This window comes from Leptopilina boulardi, unplaced genomic scaffold, assembly GCF_019393585.1.
Source record: "Leptopilina boulardi isolate dan_hultmark-lab unplaced genomic scaffold, ZJU_Lbou_2.1 LbouV2_112, whole genome shotgun sequence".
NCBI lineage: Eukaryota > Metazoa > Arthropoda > Insecta > Hymenoptera > Figitidae > Leptopilina > Leptopilina boulardi.
The window spans coordinates 3233398-3256706 of NW_026137655.1; the positions used below are offsets into that span (position 1 = coordinate 3233398).

Sequence of the window (23309 nt, forward strand, 5' to 3'; positions counted from 1 at the left end):
TTTCAATTTCTATAGAATTCATATAATATCCAATATTGCACTTTGTATTCAATGAAAATTAAACAAATAAAATATTCCATTCGTGGATTGAAAATTCGATTAATTTTTGAAAGAAAAAAACAAAACTTTATTATAATTTCCACGTGATCTTATTAATTACAATTTTCCATTAAAATTGTATATATAGACACATTATAAAATGTTAATTCGACTAAAAATATATACATATATAATTTTTATACGCACATATCACAGTCGCAATAATATTACAGAATTTGCTTACAAAAATGGAAGTTTTTCTCATTTAAATATAGAAAAACATTTTTTTTTCTTTGTAAAATTGAAATTACATTTCTTTACAATAAATTTACAATATATGATTTGTTTTGTTTTTTTTAGAATTTATAAATTAAAAGTGTGTAATAAAATTGCAAATTGTTCTATAGTGTAGAATTAAAATGTGGGTTAGTATTTTGTCAAAAATTGACATTCTTTAAAAAAATATAATTAAGCTAGTTTACAATAGATACTCTTCATCTTTCAATATTTTTTGTAGTGTCGAGTATTCTCGTTTCGATTTGCAATGGAACTGAAAACAATTCTTCCCATGGTAATTGAATAGAATTTACCACAGACTCGGCTGCACCCACTGAAACAAATTCCAAAATCCAAGTTTCTTCCAATCCTGCCATTTCATCCGAGAAACTCAAATTGAGCGTTGCATTTCCATTTTCCGTTTTCGAATCAACTTCTATGTCCTTTAAAAAACAGATTATTTTATTAAAAAAATATAAAAATTCGAATGTATTTAAAAAATTGATATTTTAAAACAATTATAACATTATTATTCCTACCACTGCTATTAAATTGCTTAGTGCTTGTTCTATTGCAATGGCTGGAGTTTTATTATGATCGGGAAGTAACCATTGTAGATTATCCTCCAAAATAATTAACGTCGACGATGTAGTGACAAGCCCAGAGGTATTTAATTTTGTTGTACATTTTTCTGATTTTACAATTGCTGACGAAAATATCGCGAGCAATCTAACGAGATCACTTTGTCGATGATTCTTTGATGTTAATAGCATATTTTTTATCGAAAAATTGCAATGATCTGGCACTATGAATTCAACCTCACAACTTGCCGGTAAACTCAATTCTAAAAAAATGAAATTACCATATTCTAAAATTCCTTTTTTTATTTTATTTTAAAATAATTAATTTTTCAAAAATAAAAAACCATTTTTTTAAATATAGCAATAAATTTCTTACCTGTTAGATAAAACAGAAAACTTGACGTTCTTTGAAAATCTTGAAGAATACAGAGTAGAGTAAAATTTTGAATGTCTTCACCAGTTTTGTTCGGCATCTCTAATTGCACCAAAAGACCTTGTTTAAAAGGTAGTGGAGCAAACGAACGTAGCCTATCCATTGTCCAACTCGCTTCCTTTTTCAACCAGCGTTGAGGATCTTCTCTAAAATTAAAGAACAAAAGAAAAATAAATAAATAAAAAATATAATTTTTAACTTATCAAACAAAATTAATTCTTACCCTTCAGGTCCAAAAATCTTAAGAATATAAATTTTAGACGTGGATAAAACTAAGCAACCTGGAAACGTTTTTGATGACGTTGGAGTGAAAATTTCAGCCTGAAATAAAATTAAAAAACAAAATTAATAAAATAACATACATTGAAAATAATTATATATTTGTAACACAAAAAATTACATGAAAATTATTTTATTTACCCTCAATAAAAGAACAAGTTCCTCTTTCTCTTGCTCAAAGACATTTAAAATTATATGAAGTTTGATTCTGTGGTCTACGCTATTAAAATCCGTGTACGAATAATGAACATCACTTCCCATAAATTCAGAACTCTCTTCCGATTTCGTAGGAGTTGTCTTCGTACTTCCAATTTTCATAGTTTGCAATAATTCTAAAAGAAGCAATTAAATTAATTTTCTATTTCGATATATTTTAAAAAATGTTAATAGATTAATACTTTGAAATAACGTCATATTAATTAATAGATTAACACATAAGATATCAACTAGCAAAAAATGGTACAGACATAAAAAAAACAGCCAAGCTAGTTAACACCTTATGCGATATTAGTGATGTCTCTTGGTTTATTTTTTCTCACCTCCTAACATTGATGTCAAATTTGTAACAGGCATGAAAACTGTTTCTTTTTCAATTTCGACGTTTTTAATAGCATCATTGTCGACATTATCGCTACTATGCGACATTTCACTAATATCGCATAGTTTGACATTTTTATTTTCATAAGCTGTACACACACTGTCAGTCATAGAGCCTGGAAAGAGTAAATTACTCGGTTATATAGGGATTAATTAGCAATTTTTCACAATTTTATTCACAATTTATTTTAATTAAGTAACTAATTTCTAACCTGAGGAACTACTTTCTGTTAGACCCGCCATAATAGGAGTTATTTCAGAAGATACTCCCGCATTGCGTTGTCCTTCAGATTTTTTTCGTTTCGGTGTTAAATTCGACCTAGATATGTTAAATAATTCGTGCATTAAATTAGTGAGATTATTATAGAGAAGTGGAATATTGAAAAAACAATTCAAACAGTCAGTAATGACAATTTTAATTGAAGATTTGCGATAAATAAAATATTATTTATGTGCTCAAAAAGTATTAATAACTCTGATAAAATTGATTACAATAAAATTATGAATATAAAATAAATGTTAACTTACTTTGAACCTTCATCTAAAACTTCTATGCTACTTTGACTTGGATTACTCAGGACTTCAATATCGCTTTCAGATTTTTTTGCATTTGTTCCTCCAGATGGAGTAGATTCTCGAGAATCTTCAAGACTAGCCGCTGAACCTATTAAGATACAATTTTATTAAAAATATTGAGTAGAGAAAAATTTATTTCATAAAATGATCCTAGATGATGAACAATAATAATTTACAATGCAATATAGTGTAATCTATACAGATTATTCAATATTATTATGTAATTCAATTTCAAAAATTCTGTGAAACTGTAAATCATAATAAAATAGGTAAAAAAATAGTACAATAAAAAATAAATTTTATTTACAACTAAATAATAATAAAAAGAGTAAAGTTTTACGTACATTGATTAGCTTTTTAAATTACTTTGTCAATTTTAGGATTGAAATTAAATAAATGAATGAATTAAATTTATTATTTTAATTCCTAAAAGAGCAAGCTAAATGTTCTAAATAGTATCATGCTTGATGAAAGTGTACTTAAATTTGAAAAACTATTTATGAAATAAAATGAAAATATTATGTACAAAAAGGACAAAAAGATAAATTAAATTAGGATAAAAATTAAGAAAAATATTCGATGTGCTTTAGAATTAATTATTGTGACTAAAGCTTACAGCAGATTGGATATCGACGTTTTAAGTCAGTGATCACCAGAGAAGAGGTGATGTTTATAGCTCCACCCTTTGTTCCACCTGTACTGGGGATTAGTGTGTTACATTCTAATCAATGGAATTTAATAGGCAAATTTATGATTTTAACCAATAAATTATTACTTAAAGAATTACAATATTAATTTATCATAAAAATTTTGTTATTGTCCAAAAATTTTCCAAACAAAATTATTAACATTAATTTAATAATTAATATTATTTAATTAATTTATTATAATTAATGCAATAAATTTAATTAGTATTAGTAATTCTATTTATTTAATTAGCATTATTAATTCAATTGAAATTCATATTTTTCAATAATTAAAAAAAGAAAGCTTCTTCTAAGAAATATTGGTTAACAAACTACAATTGTCAAGGGTTAATACCATATTTGTAATTACTACTTCATGCATAAGAAAAGATGTGATTAAAAAACAGAAAATATTTCTCTTCTTCAATTCTAATAACCAATAAGTCTCACCTATACTAGATTGTGATTCAGAATGTTTTAGATTACTATCTAAAATATCTTTTTGAGTTTCGCCTCCAGATTTCATTTGATTTTTAGAATTTTCAGCAGTTGGAGTATTAAAATCATCCGTTTGAATAACTAGAGTACTTTGACATGCCGGACACTTTGGAGGTCCTAATCCTGAACAATAATAAATTTTAATCATTATTCAAGTTATTTTTTTAGAATTTTAGATATTAAAAAATATTTTTAAATAAAATATATACCTGGTAGCATAGAAACGGTCGTAATTTCCGTGTCATGAGAGAAGTGTGTTGAACATTTCATACATTTATACACCTTTAATTCTATCGATCTCGTTATTATTCTCTCGTTTAAAGTTTTAACAATTTTCTACAACAATTGATTGTTTTTAATAAAAATATAGACAATTAGTTATAGAAATACTTTTTTAAACTTACTTTTGCGTCATCGATTTCCACCAGATATGTTCTGGTTTGTCTATCTTTACGCGTTGTATCAAATATTATATTAACAGTCGTTGGTGTTCCTCTGCCCATAACACACGACAAAACTGTTTCTGTTGACCAACGAAATTTCAATTTACCAGTAATATAATCTCTTTCCTTTACTTCCCTGAAAAAATATAACATTTCAATACGAAACGAAAATAAAAATATAGAAAATAGAATAAAAAAATTGTTTGAAAAACTTACTCAGAAGTAACTATCAGAAAAACTTCTTCAAGATTTTGTTCATTCTTCTTTTTTTGAACTAAATATAAATCTCCTAATTCTAAAGAAAACAATTACATTAGTAGAATAAATCGTATGTCAAATGCAATAATTTATTTTTACCTTCTTCTGGATTGTAAACAGGTTCTTCATTATGTTCCTTACTACTAGTTTCAATTATCGCTAGACTGTCACTTTGTGATTCATTTTCATTATTTACAGTTTCATCAATTCCTTCAATTTTATCGTCAATATCATTTGTTTCATTTTGATTTAAATTTTCAAGTGACTCCAAAATTTTCATTGATGGAATTGGTGAACTTGAAGGCACTACGTCTATTTCACTATCAATTCCCATGATATTTTGTATTACAGTTCCAGCACGATGACTCAACCAATTATCTTCACCAAATTGTTTTCTCAGTGCGAGAATTTGTCTCTTTGTTTCCAAATGTTCCATTGATGATTCTATGTATAGATTTACAATTGCAATAAAAAAATTAAGAGAAAAATTTAAATTAAGGAAAATGGAAACTGAAACTTACCCATAAAAGAACTTGATAGAGAAGCGGGTTTTCCGGGTGATTTTTCTTTGTCATGATCTTCTTCAGCTATTATAGCTTCTTTTACAGTTTTTTTACGCTTACTTTTCGTTATGCTTGTGACACTTGTGCTTAAACTATCCATTCCATCGAGAAATTGTCTTTTCTCACTATTATCATCGCAAAAAGATGCTTCTAATGAAGTTGATGAATTCTCGGACGCAAAATCTGATACACTTGAAAAATATTCTCTGGGTACAGCGCCAATTGATCTAATAGAATAATTTCGATTTTCAGACACTAGTATTTTCTCTGATCTTGTAAGAGGCAATCGGTCCAAAACGAACTAAAAATAATAATAAACATAAGGGAATTATATTTAATAAAAAAAAGATGTTCTTCAATATTTAATATTCATTACTGTGATAAAAATATATCTGTACCTTACTGCCACTTAAACATGGATGCAAGTGTTTTAAAGAGAGTAATCTGTGATTAGGATGATAAGAAATGGGATTTCCCTCTAACGATAGCCACAAGAGTCCTGACATTGTTTCTAAAGGCCATAGATTATAATGATCAGTTAAACAATTGTAAGATAAATCCAATTCTACCAAGTTTTCAAGTCCTTGTAAACCTAAAATTAAAAATCATAAATAAGTTATTGAAAGAAAATATTAAAAAAACATTTAATTTAATTGTTGAGAAAATATAAAATTATTACCTTTTATATTGTCAATATAATTACTCTTTAATATTAATTTTTGTAGCGTATGAAACGTCGCTTTATGAAAAGGAGGAACTGTTTCTAATTTATTAAACCCTAAATTAACGTATTTCAAACTTGGTAAACAATCTATTTCAGGAGCTTTTGATATCAGATTATGACTTAAATCCAACATCTGGAGCCAAGGAGTGAGTTCGAGGGATTTATCTAATCCGGTTAAAGCATTGTAAGGTAAGAAAAGTCGATTTAAAGAATTCCAAACAAATCCAACACCTGCATCTCCTCCACAAGCAGCTAAAAATTTACAAAAAGAATTGATTAATTTATAAATAAATATTTAAAAACAGTTAAAATAATTAATTTTTTTTTAAATGACTATCGTTTCTTCTATTTATAAAAATTAATGTAATTTTACCTAGTAAGTGACCAATACTGCTAACTCCTCGTCCACCAGCACAAATAACACATTCCAATTGACCTCTTATACTTTGTATTCCTTTTGTTAATTCAATACAAACTTTTTGTAACTCCAAATATTTTAAATGACGAAATTTACTGATGTCAATGTCAACTTTTGCATCAGCAAGATTACAGGTTATCTTAAGACCAAGTGTTTTTTGCACAAAATCATGTAAAAATTTAATATCACGAAACACATCATTTTTTGAACTATTACAAACTTGAAAAGAACTTTCAAGATCATCTGCTTCATTAACAATTTGATGAAACACTTGATTGAGGTTATGCAAAAGTGTCGTCGATAATGAAAGTTTACTGGTACCATTTAATATTTTGTCACCGTTTTGTCGTAATAATTTTGCTAATTCGATAATTTCCTGTATGCCAGACATTGTCATTGGATTGCTTGACAATTCTGACATGATTTATTAATGTTTTGTCAAAATAACACTTCATTCCTTCATTCAATTTTGTATTTGGAACATAAAATTGATTTAAAATCTTTTATACACGTCACATTCGGATGGAAAATTCAACTTTCTAATGATAAATGTCAACCTCATCATTGTCACTTGTGCAGCGCCAAATGTCAAAAACTCACTTGTAAAAATAAATAAACATGTGAGAAAAAAATTTCGTGCGTGTTTATATCACGGCAAACGGGTGTGGTGTTTTTCTTTTACAACTGTTTGGTGAGTCGTCTTTCTAGATAGTGCATTTGTATCAATTCTATTTAATTAGAACCAATCGGAGTATACGATATTAAACTGCAACTGCGCCTGGAGCATACAAAGTTCGGTATCCAAATATCCCTTCTCTATTATTGTCTATTGCTCCATTTGATCTCCTACAGACATAATTGCATCATAAGTTTAAAGTCTTTTATTAATTAGATAAATAGAATAAAAAAATTAAAGTTTGCTATTAACTACAATCTACAATAAACATTAATAATCTGATTACATATTTATTTTAAATGTAGATGAAACGTCAAAATATGTGTAAATAAAAATGGGAAACAGAATGAATCGAAAATCCCTAAATTAAGATGACAAATAATAAACTAATATTTTTGAAAAATATGTATTAATCAAAAGTAAAAAAAGATTATAGTTTATAGATTTGCTATACTTACAAATAAAAAAGAAAGTAAATGGAGCAAACAATTAAAACATCCAGTAACCTCCTTGTTTGTATATTAAAAACAAAGGAAACAAATTGCACTCCACGATTGTATCACGTGCTGTCTTGACAGCTAAACAATTATATGTGTTAACAAAGATATTATTAGATTTCTTCTTTAGTAAAACATTATTTCTATATTGTTTATTGTTATTTTAAATGAAATAGTTTACTAGGTTGCGCAGTTGTGCGTAACTCAATGTTTTTTTTAACGTGTAAGGGCGCTTCCACAATCACATGCATTTTCATTTTGCTCTTTGCATTTTGCTCTTGCTTTCTGCGCGCGCAACCTACTTATCAGTCGTCAAAATTAATTAAGTAATTAATTACAAATTAATTACATGTAATTAAGTAGTAATCAATTAATTTGTTTAATGTATAAAATTATTACTACTTAATTACATATAATTAATTAGTAATTAATTACTTAATTAATTTTGACGACTGATAAGTAGGTTGCGCGCGCAGAAAGCAAGAGCAAAATGCAAAGAGCAAAATGAAAATGCATGTGATTGTGGAAGCGCCCTGACATGTCAAAAATGTAAGAGTCGTAAAAAGTGTAAAAAACGTAAAAATCAAGTCGTAAAATTCTGATTGGTTATTTGATTAAGAATTCAATTTTCCCGCCGCTAAAGTGGCGCCATATCTTTCTCAGAGATGATTTTCAGGTTCCCAACCCTGACTCTTAGCGTCAACATAACCTAGAAAAATTTCTTTTTACAGTAAACTGACAAGTATTATAAACAATATAAATAAAAAAGTGAAATATAATAATATTCTTTAAAAAAAAAATAATTAAGAATATTACAGTTTATCTGGGACAATGTCCATCGAAATCGAGTCAGCTGAGTAAGTTTATTTTTGCACAAATTCCAAACAATTTACATATATAAACAAATTACTGTTTATAATTATTTCTAATTTATTTGTCTTGTATTTCAGTGTGATTCGATTGATACAGCAATATTTGAAGGAATCTAATCTTGTGAGAACTTTACAGACTCTCCAGGTAAATTGTTTAATATTACCTTAGAGCCTTGTTAACAGAAGAGGAAAATTTACTTTAAAAACAAACGAATTTTTATTTATTATAATGAATTTTAAATTTTAGGAAGAAACTGGTGTTTCTTTAAATACTGTTGACAGTGTTGATGGTTTTGTTGCGGATATAAATAATGGACATTGGGATACTGTTCTCAAAGCCATTCAATCACTTAAGCTACCAGATAAAAAGCTTATTGATTTGTATGAACAGGTAAAAAGTTTCTTTTGATTATTAATTTTTATATAACTGAATTTTAATTTAATAGACTTTAATAATTTAGTCTTTTATTTTCCTATAATGCTATTTTTATTTTATTAAAAATAAATCTCATTTGAATCTATTATTTTAGGTGGTCCTGGAGTTGATTGAATTGAGAGAATTGGGAGCAGCTCGATCTCTGCTCCGTCAAACTGATCCGATGGTAATGATGAAACAGCAAGAGGCTGAAAGGTATATTCATCTAGGTAAGGAAAATTTTATACAATATAAATATTATATAAAAAATATGAATAAATAATATTGATTTAAATGTTATGAAATATTTTTCCTTTTGTAGAAAATTTACTGGCTCGTTCTTATTTTGATCCACGTGAAGCTTATCCCGATGGCAGTACTAAAGAGAAACGTCGAGCATACATAGCAACTGCATTAGCTGGTGAAGTGTCAGTTGTCCCATCAAGTAGATTATTGGCTCTTTTGGGACAGGCATTGAAATGGCAACAGCATCAGGGACTTTTGCCACCTGGAACAACAATTGATTTATTTCGTGGAAAGGCTGCTGTTCGTGATCAAGAAGATGAAAAATATCCCACACAATTATCGAAACAAATTAAATTTGGACAAAAATCACACGTTGAATGTGCTCGTTTTTCGCCTGATGGTCAATTTCTTGTTACCGGTTCGGTTGATGGTTTTATTGAAGTTTGGAATTTTACCACGGGAAAAATTCGTAAAGATTTGAAATATCAGGCACAGGACAATTTTATGATGATGGAACAAGCCGTATTGTCCATGTCATTTAGTCGTGATAGTGAAATGCTCGCGACAGGTTCTCAGGATGGAAAAATTAAAGTTTGGCGAGTACAAAATGGACAGTGTTTGAGGCGATTTGAGAAGGCACATTCCAAGGGTGTCACTTGTCTTCAATTTAGCCGAGATAACAGTCAAATATTGTCCGCCTCATTCGACACCACAATTAGGTATTTAATTTTTAAGTTTAACAAATAACTTTAAAAATTGCTTTTCAAAAGCAAATATTAAAGATAATTATATTTGATTTATTTTAGAATACACGGACTTAAATCCGGTAAAACTCTCAAGGAATTTAGAGGTCATTCGTCTTTCGTAAACGAAGTTGTATTTTCTCCTGATGGACACAATGTTATTAGGTAATAATATTAATAAAAATATAAATTAATTTAAGTTAAAATCTATGAAAAATTTTCAGTGCTTCATCGGACGGTACAGTGAAAGTTTGGAGTTTAAAAACAACCGAATGTACAGGAACGTATAAATCTCTAGGAGCTGCCGATTTAACAGTAAATAGTATTCATCCCCTTCCGAGGAATCCAGAACATTTTGTCGTTTGTAATCGTTCGAATACAGTTGTCATCATGAATATGCAAGGTCAAATAGTTAGATCATTTTCTTCCGGTAAACGTGAGGGCGGCGATTTCGTTTGCATTGCTGTAAGTCCTCGAGGTGAATTTATTTACTGTGTGGGAGAGGATCTTGTACTCTATTGTTTCTCAACAACATCGGGAAAATTGGAAAGAACACTAAATGTAAGTAAATTTTCTCTTTTTTTATTGAAAAATTATATTTTGCATTTTGTGTCACATTTTAAAAATTTCAGATTCATGAAAAAGATGTAATTGGTCTTGCTCATCATCCACATCAAAATTTACTTTGTTCGTACAGCGAAGACGGTTTATTAAAACTTTGGAAACCGTAAGGTATTAACAGAGAGCATAGAAAGAATTTTTTTCTTATTGTATTATTATTTTCATATTACAGATTCTAATAGAGTCTAAAACGTGTCTGTAGGTTTTTTTTTAATTAAAAATATTTCTCATAATTTTTCAACACTCGCAGAAATATACAAAGTAAAAATTGATTAATTTTATATATAAAGTATATAAAAATATGTAAAAGTTTTCAGTGGAATTAATTTATATTTATTTTTTGAATTTTGAGAGTGATGTGTACATTGAAAATTATGTATGAAATTATAAAGGTCTTTTACATCAATATATATGAATTTTTTCAATTAATTTTCATTTTGCCTTTCTTAGAAAACAAATTAATTTTTCATCTCTATTATTTCTTTTATTATTTTAAATCATTGATACTATTTTGAATTTTGATTTTCGTTTTCTGTTTTTTACATAATATTTATGTTAATTGGATAAAATTAATAGTCTGGATTTCACAGGAGTGCAATTTCTGGGCGCGAATGAATAATAGAGTTCGGTGATTATTGTTCACCCAATTGGCCTAATCATTACCCTCACCGATAGAAAGAGAAAGAGAGAAAAAGAGAGAGAGGTGGTGCCTATCTGACATCATATGCGGGGATCAGACTTACAATAATTGGGCTCAAGCAAATAAGCAATTACTATATTTTGGTTCGGCAAATATTATAATAACCGGCTGTTGGGGTTAACCAGGTTATCGGGAGTATCATCACCGAAACCAGGCGCCTTAGACAGCGTTAAAACCATCACCCATGGCCCCGATCACTTTTACGCGTCTCGTATCCATTTTTCCCGAAAAATATAATATCTTCATACGCTGGCCGCTTTACCTATATATATTGAGAATGTTATATATTTATCGATGAAGATGAAATAAAAAAAACCATTCACGGATAGTGAGGATAAATTAAAGCTAATATACGAAGCGGAAGGATGTAAACATCCATTATCAAAGTTTCGAACTCAATAAACGTTCTTCTTATTTTTTTTAATCTTGTAAATGATCTTAGGAAGTATTTTCAGATAATGTGATAATATTCCAGTTGAAAATTAGAGACCCTCGTTTAGTCGTGATTTAGAAAATCAAATTAGTTTAAATAAATTTAATTCCTCCCGTTTATTTATATTTTTTTTATTTGCTTATCTAATTTAACAATTATTTATTTATATTTATTTTCTTTAGTCTTATTTATTTTAATATTTTATTTATGCCATTTTAATATTTTATTTTGATTAATAGAAGATTTTAATTAAATTTAATTTAGATTTTAATTTTACAAATTGAAATAATAATTCAAATTCAGCGCCAGTTCTATCGCATTAATTGTTGTAAAACATGTGAATAGTTTTATTGTTTTAAAAATGAGTCTAATAATTTCAAATAATTAAAAGCGGTTATTTATTGTTTAATTTACTATTTAAAAACTATTTTCATTATTTTATAACAGATTTTTATATTAAAACAAAAATCTAAAAATTGTTGCTAAATGTTAAGTTTGAATTACAATAAATATAAATTAGTTCCTTTTTCAACCACTGTTGGCGCTTTTTTAGTTTGTTCCCGCGTTTTTACCGTGTCAATTTCGTGATTTTTTCTTCTCTCAAAATCTAAAATTTTCGTGACTTTTAATACGTAGTTTTTAATTTAAAGTGTAGTGAAGTGTTATTAATTATTCAAAGGTTTCAAAGAATATATAAATTTTTTAATTCGGGACTTATTTCATCTACTGTACTTGTCGATTTCAGAATTTTTTCTTCCTCTCAAAGTCAAGTTTTTGCTGATATTTTATCCCAATTTGATAGGTTCAAGATACAGTGATATTATAATTAATTATTCCAAAGTCTGAAAGAGGGTTTAATTTCATCAATTTCACATTATTTTATAAAAAATGTGATTGCGATTTTTTTTCAAAATCAGGTTAAATTTGAGATAAAAATTTAGAAATTTTAGTTCTTTTTTCAACCACTGTTGGCGCTTTTGTTTGATATAAAAAATTAGAAATATTAGTTACTTTTTCAACCACTATTGGCGCTTTGTTAATTTCATCCCCATGTACCCCCACGTGTTTATCTTTGTAATGTCGTAATTTTTTCTTTTTAAAATATTATTTGTGGGTATTTTAATGTATTATTTGAAAATTAAATTACTTTGATGTTTAGAAAAAATTATGGGTGCAGTTCCGAATAGCACATACCTCTGATTTCGATAAAACTTGGTATCCCTACGTAATTTGGTGCGCTGATTACGAAAATCATAGTGAAAATTGGCGGAAATTTAATTATCATGGTAAAAACCATAAAAAACACCATAAAATCATGGTTTTTTTCGATTATCTCGTAAAAAACAAAAAACTTCGAAAAAAGTTTTAGACGAAAGTTGTAGATCTCTAAAAAACACACATTTCATGTTTTATGCATTTTTTACCAAAAGTCATTATTTTTCGAGAAAAACGCAAAATAGTAAACACGGCCTTCGGCCGCGTAAGGTACTGCTCGCTTCTCTTTTTAAGAAATCTTGGCGAGAGGGGGTGGATGTGTCCGAAAGTAATTTGCAGAAATTATCATATTCACCATTACTCAGGATCCAACGAATTCCGCAAAATACTTTCGGCCATATCCACCCCCTCTCGCCAAGGTTTTTTTAAAAAGAAAAGCGAGCAGTACCTTACGCGGCCGAAGGCCGTGTTTACTATTTTGCGTTTACCGCTGCTGTAGACTCCACCCCACAATTTCTGCAAATTACTTTCGGACACATCCACCCCCTCTCGCCAAGATTTCTTAAAAAGAGAAGCGAGCAGTACCTTACGCGGCCGAAGGCCGTGTTTACTATTTTGCGTTTTTCTCGAAAAATAATGACTTTTGGTAAAAAATGCATAAAACATGAAATGTGTGTTTTTTAGAGATCTACAACTTTCGTCTAAAACTTTTTTCGAAGTTTTTTGTTTTTTACGAGATAATCGAAAAAAACCATCATTTTATGGTGTTTTTTATGGTTTTTACCATGATAATTAAATTTCCGCCAATTTTCACTATGATTTTGGTAATCAGCGCACCAAATTACGTAGGGATACTAAGTTTTATTGAAATCGGAGGTATGTGCTATTCGGAACTATATCCAAAATTATAAATTTTTTTAAATCGTGCTTTACATATGTTGTGTAAAATTTTTCTCGAAATTAGGTTAGAATTTTCGCGATTTTCGTTTTTAATTTTCAAACATTTTCGAAATGTCTCGTGTTGAAATTGACCATGTGCGCGATGTTACTGTGTTCAAGTGTTTAATTTAAAGCAGTGTCAGTGTTAAATTAAAAAAGTGTTAATGTGTACAGTTTTTTTTTTGAAGACAACATCTGGATTAAATCAAGAGGATCAAAATTGGGGGAGGGTTCAAACAACAATCATCGATATAAGGTTAGAAATTTTACTTTTTATTATTAAATTATTATTATTAAATTGATTTATTTGGCATTTAAATTTTGACTTTTTTATATAATTAAATTTACAAGAAAATTTTATTTTTATAATAATTTTATTCAAAGAACAATTTTCTTATTAAATCATTTTTGTTGACGATATTGGAGGTCCGGTTACCTGTATTTTTCTTTGAACCACAGTATTTAAAATTAAGGAACAATGGGCAATAAAACCATAAAAGGCATTATGACTTATATTGTCTCTTGTAACTTTCTTTTAACTTTTCATAAAGTTTTACACTTTGTAAACGCACACTTAACACGAGAAGCTGCAAAGCGGAACTTTGAAATTATATGTATAGTTAAAAACAGTAGTGCAAACATCACAGGTAGACGGATTCTTTTTTTTTTTTGGTATTCAGACAAATGATGCGGCGAGTTAAAAAGTGGTATGTGTAATGTATTTTCGAGATTAGAATTCTTCAAATTTAAACCCCCAAAAAAAAGGCAAAAGACCTGCGACACATAGTTGCGTCCTTAAATGGACCAAAATATCGTCTATACTTCCTCTCACACTTCTAATGTGACTTTAATACACCAATATTATACCTGAAGATTTTCATCTTTCCGGAAGTTTGGGTGGTCATTTTCCTTTTAAAAACTGCGTAGAACTAATTAGGGTTCAAGCCAAATTTACCGTCAAAAACAAATAACCTATATTAAAATAAAATCCACATCAGCCATGACGGTTTAAAATTTTTTGAGAAGATAAATTATTTATTCTTTGTTTCTGATATTTTTTGAGAGGATTTAAGTTGACATTAGGTGACACCCTTGGGTTTTAATTTTATGGTCTATTTCCTTTTCGGCAAAGTAGATCCTTTAATTATTTTTCGGATATTGGTTTTCTTTTCGTTTATTTTAGTTTCACAGGTTATAAGTGGCAGTTTCTTTAAATTATATATGAATGATATTAATATCTTTTAAGATTTGATTTGAAATTCGAAATTGAAATTCGTTTTTATACCACGATTTGTTTCTAATTATTATTAAGACATTTTCTTTAATGGAATCAAGTTAGTATAATATTTGCAATCAAGATTATCAGCTACCAGAAATTATACCCTTTTAAACTGCTTTAAGTCAATAATGCCTATAATTTCCATTTTCTATATATAAAAAAAACCGCAGATTATAAAGTCCTTTTGCAATAGACCGATATCGGATAAGAAATTATGACGTAACAAGTACCTTTTTCACTTTTAACTCTAAAAACTACGTTTTCCCGGAATCATAAATCACAAAAACGGAGGATAATGATTAGACCCACCGCAGTTTAATATCGAATTTCGTAACTTGAATTTAGATCGTATTGATTTCACTATATTTTTGCGTATAATATACAAAAAAATATTTTTTATAAAACGGATAAAATTAATTTCTGTATTTTGTTATATGGTGCGGATATTTTATTTAGAAAGGCTTCAATATAATTGTTTACGATCAAGTTTAAGTGTCCTCAATATTTTTGCGTAAAAAAATAGGAAAACATTATTCAATAAGCACACTTCCAGGAAAGAAGCGGAAACCCGTAAACACTTTGCGAAGCCGGGTTGTTTGAAAGAGGAACTACGTACGGTTAGACTTTTAAAGACTCCAAGGACATTCACTTCATTAATTTCACTTCCTTCGATGGCGTACAAGTTCCATCCATTGATTCCCGTTAAGTTCTATCTTCATTGCAATTGTACATATACTTGTATGTTTATTTTAAATCGTATAGAAGTAACAGTAATTTTAGATTTGAGAACCAATTTAAAAACCAAAAAATTAAGTTAGTTGAATAAAATAAATATTATTTAAATATTTTTATATTTTTATGATTAAACCTGTCGATCGTTGAAAAACATTTTCCCCCTCCCTATAGGGACTTTTATAGTATTTTACTATAAATTAACTATTTTATGTTCAACTTTCCATAGTGCCTGACAGCAAATCTATTGTTATCTATATATGTGTTTCATAAGATGCTTTTGTTATTTTTATATATGAAAATCATTTGTCAATGTTTTGCTAGAGCGCTAACAAGCGAGAATGTGTGTTTCTTTTTTCAAAACCGACTATTCGCGGCGGGGTCCAGTGCGAGACTTTGTTTCCGGATTTCCGGAATATCCTCAATTTCGCGGTTATAATTTGTTAATAATTGGGCATTGCTTGTGCCGTTGTTGTTGGTAGTGGAGGGCCTTTTTCTCGCTAGCCAACTGGCCCCAGGTGCGTGCAAAGGGAGCGTGGCTGACGCGTGCTTCTCCCCTCTTTTTTAACCCTCAACGATCCACGGATCCTCTTTTTTCTTTTGTCCCTTTCTTTTATATATATATATACTCTTACTTTCTTTTCTCCTCTCTCTCTCCTCTTTTCTCGCGACCTCTTACTTTATACACAACCTCTCACATACATCCCCCGCAATTTCACCTTATATAGAGGACAAGCGCATATATACTTGAATTTGTGAAACAGGTGCCCTTTGTAGGAGGACGTTGTTCTCATTTTTGAGACTCTGTTCAAGCAATATTTGTAATATCTTATCTTTGGGGCCTAAAGATAGAAAAACGTCTAAATAAAGATTCTGTAAAATCTGATAATTCAAAATTCGCGTCATAAATTACGATTTCAGTAAAAATTAGGCTAAATAAAAATCTGATAAATATAGGTTCTTTTATTTTAAGAGGGAAAAGGAGTTTTATTTTCACTGTAAAAATATCACAATTGTTCTTCAATTTTAAACGAAAACTATAAAAAATGAAATAACAATAATAATACAAAAAATTTTTGTACAAAATAATTTATTTTGAAAATTTTAACTCTGAATCTTTCAAATTTTTATGAAATTAATTTTCTTTAATTATTTAATAATAATTAAAAATTAAAAATTCTCTTAAAAATAATTTCCTTTTTGTAAATTTTAGAACTGGCCCTTATTTTTCAATACTAAATTAATTTCAAATTTATCTTAATGTAAAATTTCCATTTTAAATCTGACAAGATTCATGTTATCTTTTGAAATATGTTGCAAGCAGAAAATTTCTTTCCTTTTATTATTTAACAAAACTTTCCGAATAATATGAAAATAACAATAGAAAAAGAAATTCAAAATATCGATGCGTGTTTACATGAATCGTTTATGGGTTTTCTTCAGAAGTCTCTGAAGTAGCTGCGAAGCACGAATTCCCGTCAGATTTATAGTGTCTATAGAATCTGAGAAAGTATCTCATCCCTCTCTTTCTCTCCTTTTTTTTCTGTACATATATTCCAATATGTCTCTTCTCATCGCTTATGTGCAGGTGTATAGGAAGCATTTTTGGGATCTCTCTGCATTCTTCTTTGGAGTTAAAAGCGCGCGGGTGCACCCATCTCTCCTGATCAGAAAAAAAGATCGGGTTAATCGTCGCACATTCTTCCGAAACTTTTATTCCTCCCCTTCTCCTACACCCCTTGGTCACCCCCATCATTTTCGCGCCGAATATATATATATATATAGCGGGATTTGCATTTGCAGAAAGGTAGTATTTAGTTGCAACGGAATAATGCAATTATCAAATTAACCCTCACACCCCCACATATAATATATAATTGCTGCACTCACACGACTCTCAATTTAAGTGGATAATTATTGGGAACCGAAGGGTCAAGCGGTTCAAAAATTCGGCAAGCGTCAGAATGTGGGGCGCCATTTTCGGGATCCGTACCGTGTAATTTTTCTTGTTGTTGTAGAGATACACGCATCTCTTCTTCTCTCTAGCCTCGATTTTATAATAGACATCGAACGCTCACGTTTCGATCGCGCGAGAGTCAAATAATTGAGCTCAAAGGAGAATGAAAGACTTTTTTAATTGTTCCCCGCGCTTAAAGAATTATAATTTACATTCTCATTCTCGCCGAAAATTACTTTTAATTATCACTCTTCGAGAATAATTTGATGAAATTGGTTATTAACAATTTGAATATTTATAAACATGCCTTGTTTGTAACGTGTCAATTTTTTTTTAAATATACGGTATTAGGAATTAATAATACGGATGAAAAGAAATTAATTATTATTATTTATAGAAAAAAAGATTTTCTAATAAATTTTACAAGTATTTACTTATCAACAAGTCGTAATGAAAATGAACTAATTTTTTATTTCTTCTTTTCATACTTAAAGTAATTTTTTTTTTTCAAAAAAGGCTAATGGCTCATGAGAGTAATTCTTCTTTTATATATATAATGCTGCTTATTAGTCTCAATAATATTTCAAAGAATCAGAAAAGAACATCACTCATAACAAAATATAAAAGTAGTTAATATCGTCTTCTGTATATTAGAGAAAAGGCATACATAAAGAACAATGTTGCAAAATTGAATGGAAAAAGAATATATTGAAAACAATGATATGCCTCTTTTTTTCTGTATTAAAATTGATCCATTTCATTTATATATATTTGATTTCACATTTAGTTTAGAAAATTGCTTACGTGTGCAAAATTATCAAAGAATACCGCCACCAAAAAGGCCGAATATCTATCAATTAGACACGCTATATAGAAACCCACATAAAGGCATATAACTAGGCAGCGATAATCGTTGAGGAAAACGATCACTATTTCTTGTTGTATTATCGGCATATATATAGTATACAAGATAGTGTGGCGTAACCGAAACCACAGACACGTGCGCTCAAATGCAAAACCACAGGGTGAACATTCCCCTCCATGTCCTTTTTTAACTTCCCACCCTTTCCTGCCTTGATCAACAATTAAGCATGCAAGGGATAATATACTCTGAGGGAAACACCTACTTTTGTTGAGTGTAACGGAAACGTACTATATTTCATTAGAAATAAGAAAATTTACCTTTTATTTAAAATATAAAAGAGTTTGTATTTTTTTAATATTTGTTTTGTCCTCACTTTATTATTATATATCGCTGCGAGACTGTAAATATAATTTTTTTACACTAATTTTGCAAAATATATACCAAAATTCTGTTTGAAAATTTGTAAAAATTGTCTATTGTTATTTAGAAAATATTTTTTGAATAGCATAAAATAAAAAATAGATTTTTTTTATTTTGAATCTGAAAACGAAACAAGTGTTTTGTTGCGCAGGAGGGCGCTAATCCGTGACTTTCCCTTGTTCTATTATATTGGTCCATCCCCAGAATTCAATACCCCCCAATTGTTTCCCCCGTAGGACGCGATTGTTTGGTTCCTATTATTTTTCTCTACATAGTGTTTGCGGAATCGATTGAAAGTAAAAACGTATTGTCGATATACATATGGAAAATTAAAAATGAGATAAATCAATAATAATAATTTTTAATGAGGCTTTCGAAATTGAATATTATAATTTAATGATGATACAGGATCAACCTTGGTAAATTTAATTTTAGAAGAGCGTAACCTAAAAAGAAATTTTTTTTAGTGACTTGGTTTTTAAAATCGAATCGGTCGTTTCTTTTGAGAAAAAATTACGCCGACATTTTTTTAAATAAGGGTCGTTGTCATCGTCGTTATTATATTATGTATATTATTTTCCAAAGGACTTCCTGTGTCACTTAGATCATTTGCTTGGATGAAGGTCCTTGAGGGAGGAGTTGAAAGGTGTTTCAAATTAATTATTGTTATTTTATAATTTTTATATTATATACTTAATAATTACTCTTTATTTAACATGCAATTATTCGAAATATTTTTATCAAACAAAAATGACAGTTTTTGTTCAGTAATTTTTTTTATAATATTTCGTATAGTAAAAACTGCAATATTCGAAATAGAAAGTATCGAATTTTAATCATAATTGATCTACATAAATCAGAAATAGTTTAGAATGTTCAATTTTTAGGGGGGGAATGTTTTAAAAGAAAAGTGTCGAAATGTGATTTGAAATTCTAGGGTCGTATTTAATTTTTCTTGAATGTAACCATTTTCGAAGGCAACTTCCTGAAAGCATATATAACTGTCAGGAAATCAAAGAAACATATCTTTCGAAGGTCGATCACCGCGCCACCTTCTAAATAATATAATTATATTAGTCATGCCCTTCAATTTATACAGTGTTTGACCTATTTAAGCTAATTTTCATAGCAAATTATTTGTCCACACAAAATGATCACGTTTCCTTATAAATCCGCCTTTTTCCCCTTCAAATTTTTTGAAAACGAAATACATTCCATCAAATATGTGTGTCTATTCCATCAAAGGAATAAATACCGACAATTTCAAAACTATTAATTCCAAATTATAGATCGTAGTCTTATTATTAAATTTTAAACAGATTTTTCGTATATTTTGTTATTTAATATAAAAAAGGAAATTTAAAAAAATCAAATTATAACTGATTAGAATATTTGTCAATAATAAGATTTAATTAAATTGGAATAGAATTCTAATTCAGATTTTGGGTAAAAAATCTAATCACAAGCTTTTCTTTTATGATTTTATAACAAGAAAGCGCATATTGTTGCCATAATAATTCATGTATAAAGTATATAATAGGGGTGGAATAATAGCAGAAACGATTGCCCCCAATGAACTCTCGTCGCCTACGCAGTCGCGGTGAAACATAATAGAGACTTTAGGAACATGCATTAATATACCATTAATCCGAACTGCGTTTACATCGTAGCCCATGGCCGTTTCTTTACTAATAATGACCCTTCACTGCAACTTCTCAAATATTTGCGAAAATAATATTTGGTTCTCAAATTTCAAACATATATCTCAACTTCGTTGAAATAATAATTATATACATTTTTTAATGTAAACAAATTTTTTCTACTTTCATATATAAACGAATAAAAATAAAATTATTTTTTATTGACGAATTTAAATTAATATCAATTATTTATTACATACATAAATTCTTAATTTCAAAATTATCAAAATTTTTACGAGATAATAACAATTAAAATTAATGTTAATTGATTTTATTTATATAAAACAATATTTTGAACTCTAATATTAAATTTAATATGTAAATGCGGGAATAAAACCAAACTAATAGTTTTTCTTATATTTATTATTTTTCTTGCGGTGAAATTTCGGCTGCTAATAAAAATTTGTTCTTAATGTGTAATGGGCAGACCCTTTTAACAATTTATTTGTTCATTTTCACATTCTTTGAAAATTTTTTCGAAAATAGAGGCGCAGTAATAACAATAACATCACTCAATTTTTTGAAATTTCAAATGTCTCGCACGCTTTTTCTTTGTGACTTTCTCTCTTTATTTCAAATATGAGAGGTGATTCAATTTCACGTTTTTTTCTTTCTTTTATTTTTTAAAAAAATAAAACATATCTTTTCCCACGTGTGGCGTAAAGGTTGTTCTTGAAACAATAACCGTTTCCACCCCCCTCCCTTTTTTTTAAAAAACGCCGGCAATAATGAAGAAAGTTATATCTGAAATTTGATTTCTCATAATGAGGATTCTTTGGAAGACAAACGAAAGAAGATCGCCCACGTTGAGAAAAAAATTGAATATATGGCGCTACGATTCGAGACGGTCCTCCCACTTGCGGTGGAAAAATCCCTTCTTTCTCCCTTTTTTTCATTCTTACCTTTTCGATATATGTATTTCGCATATTATTTTTTTATTTATTAAATCTTAGACACACCCTTATATATATAAATGTATCGTGTTATATTTGGGGCAGATTTTTTTTTCTCTTCATAAAGTGTGAACTTTTTTTCAATTTTTACCACCTTTGCGCGTGATGGAGGCGTTAAAATATATTTTTAACTTTTCGACAACTCTCTGATCTCGCTCTCTCGGGGTGGCTTTTGTTTTGGGAGGATCATAGGATTTGTACCTGTAAGTTATTACGCGATTTGGTGAGAATTTTTTTTTTTCGGTTTCGGAAAGTCCTTTCATTTTTCTGTCAAGTGGCGAAAAGACAGTTAATTGCTTATTATAGGTTTTTGTAATAGGAAGGTGTGCGGTCTACATTTAAAACGAATGCATAGTAAATTTTTAAAGAATATTGCCGTTGTTTTTGCAATCATTAAAAATAATTTGTTAATTTAGGGTCAAATTAGATAATTATAGAGGTAATAATAACGAAGAAATTACTATGGGAACTAGTATTTTTATAATAAAATATTTAAATTAGTATTTTTAGAAAAAATTTAGCGTTTTTAAATGCTTTGAAATATTTTTAATTTCAGAATTATTAGATTTTATTATAAAAATCTTTTATTCTAAAAATTAAATAAAAAAAATTGTTTACTTCTTTTTTATAATTTTTTTTTAATAATACTAAAGGTGTTTGCAAAAAACATTAATAATCGTCTTATTATAAAGAAACGTAATTTATTATAGTCGTTTTAGTTTATTTATTTCATCGAAATCTATTCATACATTATTATAATCTCTTGAGATACACTCCAATAACGAGTATATAGTTTGCAAAGAATATCGGATTAAATTCCAGCTTTCGAAATCCCTTTGACGTTGACCTAATATATATATGAATCAGTAGCACAAGGTGCTAATGTAATCTCAACATTTTAGTTTATTTTTATTTTCGTGTTAAAATTTGATAAGTTGGTTTTGTACTTTAATTAATAATTAATTACCTAATTAATTTAAATTTTTTTAATACTTTAATAATTTTTAGAATATAAAATTTTTGACCTATCACTTTTTAGAAGAAAGGATCCTTCTTAATTTTCCCACCGAGGGATTAAAATGGTCATTTTTGAATTCTTCGTTAAATATAGACTACGCGTATTATTTTGAAAGGAACGTAATTTTGACAATAACTACTGTAAAAAAAATAAGTTTTTTTTGTTGTCTCATTGTTATAGTTACAATTAAAACTTCGTTAAATTCTCTTTTTATCTATTTCGTTTGATTGTTACAATTGTTTGATATTATTTTTTTCTATAGTTAGTTAGTTAGTTATGAATAAATTATTAAAAAACAAATAATTTATTCATTAGATCTTATAGTGTTTCTTTTAAAAAGGTAGGTCGGTTACCAAAAATCTTTTTTTGTTTTTTCTGTGATATATATGCGCAGCATCCGACAAAATTCAGGGCATGATAAATGACTAATGCCTTCTGATCCTCTCTTTTCGGTATTTTTTTGATTATTAATTGCTCCTACTACATTTCCGACTTATTTTAAAAACTAAGAATTTTAAATTAGTCTAGTTTGTGTTGTATCTTTATTTTGGAGTTTATAAAATATATCCGCGACAATAAGAAAAAGTTAGTAGCAGATTTTTCATATAAAAGATACGAATCAGTAACATGTTGACATACATGAAAATTGGAATAAGA

The 23309-nt window shown here is 28.5% G+C and overlaps 2 protein-coding genes and 1 long non-coding RNA gene across 4 annotated transcripts in view; 2 read left to right on the forward strand and 1 right to left on the reverse strand.

The window, feature by feature from the left end:
* Positions 1–99: 99 nt before the first annotated feature.
* LOC127281162 (serine/threonine-protein kinase 11-interacting protein) lies at positions 100–7774 on the reverse strand. 2 transcript variants are annotated; one of them, XM_051304732.1, is made up of 19 exons: positions 7506–7774; positions 6327–7217; positions 5909–6205; positions 5628–5821; positions 5188–5530; positions 4766–5110; positions 4625–4703; positions 4370–4544; positions 4175–4301; positions 3918–4088; positions 3398–3475; positions 2734–2869; positions 2418–2524; positions 2148–2321; positions 1750–1940; positions 1553–1650; positions 1273–1475; positions 855–1159; positions 100–758 (listed from the first exon to the last, which is right to left on the reverse strand). In XM_051304732.1, the coding sequence occupies exons 2-19, from the start codon at positions 6790–6792 to the stop codon at positions 534–536; spliced, it is 3714 nt and encodes a 1237-aa protein (XP_051160689.1). In that variant the 5' UTR covers positions 6793–7217; positions 7506–7774; the 3' UTR covers positions 100–533. The 2 variants fall into 2 exon arrangements, with proteins under 2 accessions (XP_051160689.1, XP_051160698.1); XM_051304741.1 differs by lacking the exon at positions 3398–3475.
* A 446-nt stretch (positions 7775–8220) lies between these two features.
* LOC127279158 (WD40 repeat-containing protein SMU1) lies at positions 8221–10851 on the forward strand. The gene is made up of 8 exons (XM_051301345.1): positions 8221–8401; positions 8495–8561; positions 8664–8807; positions 8947–9061; positions 9154–9796; positions 9884–9985; positions 10045–10381; positions 10453–10851. Exons 1-8 carry the CDS (start codon positions 8376–8378, stop codon positions 10549–10551), a joined length of 1533 nt encoding a protein of 510 aa, XP_051157302.1. The 5' UTR covers positions 8221–8375; the 3' UTR covers positions 10552–10851.
* Positions 10852–13696: 2845 nt separating this feature from the next.
* Positions 13697–23309, forward strand: part of LOC127279712 (uncharacterized) — a 70110-nt gene continuing 60497 nt past the window's right edge. Inside the window, exon 1 of the long non-coding RNA XR_007842677.1 lies at positions 13697–13984. This is a non-coding gene — a long non-coding RNA (uncharacterized LOC127279712). The remainder of the gene's footprint in view (positions 13985–23309) is intronic.